This window comes from Cynara cardunculus, unplaced genomic scaffold, assembly GCF_001531365.2.
Source record: "Cynara cardunculus var. scolymus isolate 2C unplaced genomic scaffold, CcrdV1 Un_Scaffold_920, whole genome shotgun sequence".
Classification (NCBI taxonomy): domain Eukaryota; kingdom Viridiplantae; phylum Streptophyta; class Magnoliopsida; order Asterales; family Asteraceae; genus Cynara; species Cynara cardunculus.
The window spans coordinates 132,707-141,188 of NW_020200648.1; the positions used below are offsets into that span (position 1 = coordinate 132,707).

General features: G+C 35.6%; 1 protein-coding gene across 1 annotated transcript in view; it reads right to left on the reverse strand.

The window, feature by feature from the left end:
* The window catches only part of LOC112502097 (CCAAT/enhancer-binding protein zeta), a gene marked incomplete at its 3' end in the record, with an annotated part of 14,114 nt that overhangs the window by 2,294 nt on the left and 3,338 nt on the right, over positions 1-8,482 (reverse strand). Inside the window, exons 2-13 of the mRNA XM_025105922.1 lie at positions 8,336-8,477; positions 7,839-7,914; positions 7,432-7,551; positions 6,217-6,292; positions 5,410-5,478; positions 5,198-5,278; positions 4,483-4,554; positions 3,772-3,864; positions 3,228-3,380; positions 2,961-3,044; positions 1,670-1,813; positions 811-900 (exon numbers count right to left, since the gene is read on the reverse strand). Of these exons, the coding sequence (XP_024961690.1) occupies positions 811-900; positions 1,670-1,813; positions 2,961-3,044; positions 3,228-3,380; positions 3,772-3,864; positions 4,483-4,554; positions 5,198-5,278; positions 5,410-5,478; positions 6,217-6,292; positions 7,432-7,551; positions 7,839-7,914; positions 8,336-8,477 (1,200 nt within the window). The remainder of the gene's footprint in view (positions 1-810; positions 901-1,669; positions 1,814-2,960; positions 3,045-3,227; positions 3,381-3,771; positions 3,865-4,482; positions 4,555-5,197; positions 5,279-5,409; positions 5,479-6,216; positions 6,293-7,431; positions 7,552-7,838; positions 7,915-8,335; positions 8,478-8,482) is intronic.

Here is an 8,482-nt window from a genome sequence, read left to right on the forward strand (position 1 = left end):
CCGATATATCACCGATATAACCGATATATCGAATATCGGTCCTGACCAATATTTCGTATTCTGACCGATATAACAGCATAGTTCATTATCACAATTTGATGTTGGACACGATGTTTTTATCTATGGTAACTGCCGTGCATGTAGGGGAGTCTCTGAATCTTTAGTTTAGTTGCAAGGTTCTCATTATTGTTAGCTCACTAAGTCTGACAAGGAATGAGCTTATCAGCAACTAATCCATAATCCCCTACCAATTCCTATCCCTACGTCAGGAGCATAGTGCCTTTGTTTCCCTATTGGTCAACGATCCAACAACAAAGGGAGCCTTTGCGGGTGGCTCATACAGATGTTACAGAAACAGGATACTAGAGGTATGTTGGCTCTCTGACATCTTTTATTTCTACGAGTTCTTTTGGACTTTCTGCAATTTTCTGGAAAGAGAACTTATCCCCACAAGGTAATAAATGTTTACTTGATAGAAACCCTCTTTTATGCACAGAAGAGGACTGGGAAGTTGCGTTCTGCTCAAGGACAAGTTGTTCATAGGGGGATATACTATGAATGTGAACTAATATGCAACTTAAAGTGCTACAATACAATGGATCATTGAACATGGGGATTTAATGGTCCACAAATTAACATCGATGTGCATAAGTCGGTATATTCACAATCTGGAAAGTAGAAAACATACACCAAATAGCAAGTGAAGTTGAGATTTGCAACATGTCATCATAAAATTGATGGTAGCATTTAGGTGAACTGTCAACTGAACTGAAGGAATTAGATGCATCAGATTTAAATTGAGTCACTTACCTGCAACAAACGTTTTGCAAATGCGGACACCCTCTTCAAATTAAGATCATTTTTCATAGCTCGTAAAAGAAGGCCAATGAACATTTCTTCCTGAAAGAGATTGTGCGCATAAAGGTATAAATAAGAGCGGATATCCAAATGATACCAAAAGTTGAAAGAATTATCCTGGCACCTTGTCTTGATAAAAGAATCAACATCTCAAGACCAAGCCATGGGCTCACCAAAATTAACATCCAAACAACTCAAACGGGATATTATTAAGAACCAAAGACTTGCAAGGAGCTCACAATCAACAATCATGGATACTACAAATGTTCCTACTTGAACTCCTAATCCCTAAATCAGACCTACACAGAAACCTACCCTGAATCCTAGGTCCAAACCTCTACAACTCAATGGGCCACCTTTCAGATACCATTTGTAACAGTAGCAAACCAGACAAAATAATCTCCGAAGACATAAGGTCTGGCAACTCATATTCACTACCTATTTCAGACGTGATGTTACAAAACCCCCTGAAATAAGACTTGCTTCCAAAATACAACTAATACAGGCGGTGACACTGAATAGAAAATCAGGCGGTGACACTGAAGCTTATATGCCAAACCTGGACGATGGCAAGCATATCTTGATAACACCGACTGTAAGTTCTCTTACAATGCAATGCTAACATCATTTAAAGATCAACCCAAGTCAGTTGAGCTTAGAAAAAGTTAACTTCTATATGAGCTTATCAATGAGGGTTATCTATGGAGACATAATTCTATTAAAACTTCATTTACTGGAAGTAACTATTCATGATATTCCAGATAGTAAAATACCAACATAAGATTGAAAACAAGCAGACAAGTTCACTAGCCTTGGAAGTGTTCATTGCAGATGGAAGTAAGAGCTTGGAGTATAAAGCACGATAAAACCGGTCACTGACAATCTGATTTTTTGATGAGATCTTATCGAGAAGCATCAATGCTTGAACTCCAACATTGAAGTTCTTTGAGTGAACCTGCATACCAGCAAGTGTGAATAAGGCCAAATAAATAATCAAATACGTGAGCATATTCCAACTGAGTTCATTCTGGGCCTAAAAAAAAGAACAAAATAGCCACCTAGGAATAGAGATGGCAACAGAGTCGAGGATACCATCCCTATCCCCACCCCCCATCCCCACCAGGGATTTTAATTGTTGCATTTGTATAAGACTATAACAGTAGTTCAAAAATAAATATGTCAATTGCAATACTTAATAATTGAAATTGTGTGCATCCACATTATTGTATCACCAAAAGTTTCTCCGAACTATCAAACCAATACTATAATATCTTTTGATAGTTCCCTCGTCATCGAAGATTGATTATATTTCTTATATTTATGTGTTATATATATTCCTAGGGCTTGTCATTTTTATTATACTATGCGTATACATATATCTATACTATATTATAATGCATTTGACAAAAACTCTTAAAACCCATTTTTTATGCATGAAGTACTGTTTATTGATGCATATTACTTAAAATTCAAGATTACAAGTAAATTGAGCATAAGTACAACTTATTAAAGCTTCATGTTTGAATTTGTGTAACTAACAGCATATAAACATAATCAAATAGAGGATAAACATCTCATTTTAAATATAAAAAATCTAAAATATAATTAGGATAATTATTGAGTTCTAACAAAATACTTAATTATTATCTTGCAAAAAATTATATTATTAAACTAAAAATAAAAAATGAATTAAAGAAATATAAAAAAAGGAGAAATTTTAAATAGTTTGTTTGTATTAATATCAATATTTTTTTCATTTTTTATGATATCTTCATATTTATATTTTATTTAAATATAAAAACGTTATCGCTTTCTCAAAACCACGTACAACCATATTATAACATCGACTAAGACAAAAATAAATAAGACGAAACATGAAAATCGAGATGTATCTCGCTGCATTGTATCTCAGGGTTGGGGTTGAAGTCGGGTTTGAGGGGTAACCCCATCCCAGGTTAACAAATTCAGGGATTCCCGATAAACTGGGTTTGGATATCGGTTCCCCGTCGGGTATAGGCTTTTGCCATCCCTACCTAGGGAAGGAAAAATATTAAAAAATATCACACGCTCAGATAAGATGACTTCTATATTCGTAAGCTTACCAACTGAAAGAGCATTGGAGTCTGAGCCACAACAATGTCATCAGCTTCATTGCTTGCGACAAAAGGAAAAGCCCTATTGACTCCCTGTTAGGTTAAGAAGATAAGAAGCCATCAAAGCATGTGGGAAGAGAGCATATAAACCACGACATATGATATTTGCAAATTGTGTGTTTTTTTTAGTTTCACTTATCTGCATCTAAATTTAGATGCAGATAAGTAAAAACTAAAAAACACAGATACCGGAGTTTCACAAGCAGATACACTAACTGTTAAAAGAGCTGATAACAATCGTGAATCCATTTCAACATGAGAATCTGCAGCACTTTTAACATCCTTGTCTTTGGATGAACTATAAGCTTTTTTCAATTCTTCTTTGCTCTTTTTCTCCTTATCAAGGCCACCAGACTCGGAAATAAGTACCTGAAACAATATACTTTGAGAACGTGGCATTATGACAGATAGTTAAAAGCCATAATCAATATTTTCTTCATAACCAAGTTACATTGGAGACTTGGGAGTGAATGAATCAAAAATAAGTTTCTCCCTCCACAACGACTCCCACTTCCCTTGCAAGTAATTCGCCAAAAATATGTAAGATTTTTATATTTATAACCTAATAAGTCATGATTGTTCCTCTATCATTACTAATAGCATCCTTACAAAATTTTCACTTTCCATTTGGTATTTAGAACAGAAAGAACCTATTGTCAATGAGCTCTAGTTAGGGAGGGAGTGGCATTGTAGATAGTGCAAGGCCAGTGATTAAGAAAATTATTAGTGAAGCTTTAAGGATGAATGTTGCATACATTACCTTGAAGAGAGCAAAATATACATCTACCAATCGTTTTGCCACTTTTGGCCCATCTCCAACGTGACTTAGACGTATCTGGTTTAAAAAATTAACCTGTGTATAAACAGATTCAGTCGGATGCTGATTTGATGATTAAAAGAATGCAAAAATCTTCACCAGAAACTAGCTGCAACAATATCTGAGAATTACTGCATACCGGACCAGCATTTAACAAGTTAAAATGATAAGATAGCATATCAAGCTTTGACAAGCACTAGAACTAACTACAAAAGCTACACCATTACATGCACGCTCTACTGCAAGCCATATGATATATGTAAGAATAAGAAAGGTGTTTCGATACTCCCCCAAAACACACCATTTTAATCATTATAACAATACCTGAACTTGAATGATCACAAGCTTAAAATTCCTATTTATCTTGGCCAAATAAATATAAACATGAAGATTACAACTTCGAAAATGATGCCTACAACTAAAATGAAAAATAACACAACCAAAACAAAGTCTTCTAGACCACATGAAGGATGTAGCATATATTCAAGTTTACTAAGTACAAAGAGCAGGGGAAATCACCGTATCTATGAACAGTTCACAAAAAAAAGTAAGCTACTAACAAGCTTTCAAATTTGAGAATGGATGTTGCAGGCCAAGCACTCGTAGAAATAGCAAGCAAATATTAAAAACATTTTCCATGTGCTAGGAACATACACCATGGTATTTGGCACGCAACACCAAATGAGGCCGGAAAAGAAAATTGTCCACTTCGTCGACCACAACTGCCTGTAAAATCACATGTGAGAAGATGTTGGTAAGATCAAGAAAAGTGCATTTAAATAATAAGAAAACTAGTAGATTACTGTGCTAGAGTCTGAATTGATTTAATAAAGAACTCCCTACACACCCTCCAGATCTTTGACATCCCATATAGTGCATAAATATTTAGATATTATGGCAGAAAAGAGCATTAAGCTACACAGAGAACCTTCAAAACTAATAATTACAAACATACAGATCAAACCCAGCTTGAAAGAGTCATGCTGTAGCTATTGTAGCATCTTCTGAGTCACATTGGGTGAATAGTCATCCTAGCATGACAAATCTTCGTCAATATTCATGCATAAAATGTGTTTTCATTACCGAAATCGAATTTTGATAGAACTTTACACCAAATAACTGAGGAGGTATCATGGGTTACATAAATCCAAGCCAGATTAGGGTGTATGCAGCCTTTCAGTATCATATGAGTGTCGGCATGCATACCAGGATAAAGTAGGGTAAATACTACAGCTTACAGGCTGGCATCATTATGACAACAACCAGAAATAACAACATATATATAAATAACACCTACAGCAATGTTCACTTTCTTACATACAAAAAAATAGGAACATACAAAAACTATAGGCACTAAAAGATAGTATACCTTCATATTTGGATGGTCTGACAAAAGCTTTGACAAGAGATAATCAGCATTAGAGGCGGCCTTATTTTCAGGATCCCCTAGCTGAAGGAAGCAAACTTAATGAAATTCGATTCTACAACCACTAAGAATTGCAATGACTACAACATGACAACCAATATATATTCTTAGCTGATGGTTATTTCAGAATAAACATGAGATGGCAAGGTATAAACCTTATTTACAAGAGCAGAGAGCAGTCGGCGCTCTTGTTCTGACTTGCTCCTCAGCAACGCATAAATGGTCTGCAAGCGTTATGGAAAAACAAATTTTTAATTTTACTAACATCTGGGTGCATGGAGAATTTATGGCGAAATAATAGATGTGAAAGAAACCAATTGGTCGACGAGTGCCACAACTCACAAGAAAAAACATGTAATGAACAAGCCAACTAAACATTAGAAACGAAAGATGAAAAAGATGGCGTACTTCAAATGGTGAATATAAACAAGTGCTTATGAGCTTATCTAGTAACTTAACTATATGGTAGTAAATTTAAGTATCAAAACTAACTGCATCAAAGTACTGGAGGGAATGCAAAATTCTTGAGATTGCAACAAGTTAAGCTGCAGTACTCCAACTATAAAGGTAATTTTAGAAGCATGATAAGCAACATTTGCCATCTACAAGAGAATGACAAAAGGTTACGCAATTTCACAGAACCCATCTTAGAATGGCAAAAGGACGTTCAAATTAGTATGGTTTTTGAGACTTGCTCCTACACTTGGTAAACCAACAGTGTGGCTATGTTAAACCACAGTATAATGCATCCACTTTTGTCCTTTGGAATAACAACTTTGTGTGAAAAACAAGAAAGGGAAAGAACTATATGGTTACAAAATAGCTATTCTATAAGTTGCAAAATACACCGGATAAAGAAAACCAACAAAATACCAGCCACCATTAACAATGATTCACTGGACACAGACGCTAAAACTACTAATGAACTTTGGCAAAGCACACAAACATGAAGGTAAACAAACCTTCAATGCTTTATCCTTCAGTGTAGCTAGTACATCTCTAGATGCTTCTTCAAGCGCAAATATATACCGCTCATACCTGCATTAAAACATGAAAAAACTTGTCAAGTGAATGTACAAGTGTCCTTGTCTTTTCTTTAATGTGCTTTTACTTTCAGATGCAGTAGGGGTCATATAGAAGTGTAACTTAGTGAAACCATTTCGAAAAATAGTTTCCTCAATGCACCAGTCACATGAACATCTTGATGCAACAATCACAAAGTATACCAAGGTTGTTGTAATAACACACATCTTAGTGAGGAACCTAGTTCTCAGTTAAATATGTGTATATCTTTTATCTAGTTGTTCCTTGCTCCATATAGCTTAACTTCTCACATGTACACTTTCCACAAGCTTTTGAAATCTGATGAGTACTATCTTCATATTCATCTGTTACTGCAGCTTAACTTCTCACATTTCCACCTTCCACAAGTTACTTGAAGAAGACGACCGCAAAAAGCATTTAGTGGGTTTCAATTGTTGAAGTCAGAAACTCATTTCTATTTTATTTGCTTTTAGAAAATTTTAGAATGAAATTTAAGTGCTAAGGTAATCACCATGGCATGGTGTCATTCCAAACAAATATATAGTGATTATAAACCCTTCACTAGTTATTCTACATTCTCCTTCACCCTCATAAGTCATAACAGCAAAATTATCACACATTTTTTCCTTCTGCCCTTATAAAAGTAAACCTATCACCATCCATGTAATCAAGTTGCATGAACAACCAGTTCATAGTTTCTAGGAACCAACCAACTTTTACATGATGATGTACTCATTGCATCCCCAGCGAATATACTTGAGGCTTGAGCCCTAAATATGTTTCAATGAGGTCTTACAGAAACATACATGCCAACCCTGATATTTGTAACTAGAGGTAGAGATGCATCATGCATGCTACTGGCTAGGCTACCCCTAAGAGTTTCTCAAGAAAGTTGCTTCCTTCAAATGTTCCTTTTGACATGAAAAATCTATGATTAAGATAGGTAGAGTTTGCTTAACTGACCAAAACTGCTATAGTTTTTTAAAAACCCGAGGAAGAAAACCACTCGTGGGGCCTGAGCATCTAAATTGTATAGGATGGATTATTGATTTCTTTGTAAAAGGTATAGCAAGCAACAACTACCTAACAATGGTTCCAAACCAGAAAGAGGAATACAAGGTTCAGGCATGCACCTCTGTTTTAGGCATTCCTCCCAATGCCAGAACAGTAGAAGGGAATTCCCATCCTTTGAGTCAGGAAGGTAATTAAGAGGCTGTTGAAAAAGTGTCCTCAGCTTACGATCAGGCAATAGACTGGTAAGAGAAGACATGACAATTAATCATAACATAAGAGGCAAAAAATAAGAATCTTTCTGATCTCTAACATGAGACTATCAAATTGCTTTAGTTCGTACTATTACAATCTCAACATCTGCAAGCACTGTCCTAGAACTGCACATGCTGGAAATCTAATAAGAAAACACCTTACAGAAATGTGAAGCTGACTGTAATTGGAGATCACAGAATAGATACAACCACACAGTGACAGCTAGGTAATATAATTATGACCTACAAATACTTATTTAACTGATTAACCAAACCTTGATATAAACATTTCTTTCAGTGCTTCAAATCCGGTAAAGGCATAGCGCTTGCCAACTTTTGATGTCACCATACCTGCAATCCACATTCACCAATAGCAAAGACACAAATGGATCAGGTTAGCATATTCTATCGATTCCAACATGAATACACAAATTGGTTTTGATTATAACAACATCTATTCTCCACCGAACATGAATACATCTTTGTCCTATCATTGGAAAATTCCATCATGACAATATGCAACAGTTAGATTAGTACTTTATCTATGCAAATATTCAAAAAATAGTTATGTCTCAATCTCTCACGCATAGTTTTTCATTTCGTTTTCCACAACTGACTGTAAAATTTTGAAGTCAAATTTCATCTAATTCAAGTTTGAAGAGCTCAAGTCTTTAAAGCGTGTACACAGTGTATTCCATTTTCGAACTAGCAAAAGCATGACTGAATAATGCATAAACGGAGCATTGAAGATAATTTCATTGGAGAAATGTACCTAGAAGTGCATCAATTGACCTGATATTTGCAATTGGATTGTCCCCAACCAAAACCGAGAACGCGGACACCTTATCAGTCACGGTCCCCGACCTCTGTGTGGCCAACACCATCTTAACATCCCCACTCTGCCCCCTGGACAACTCGT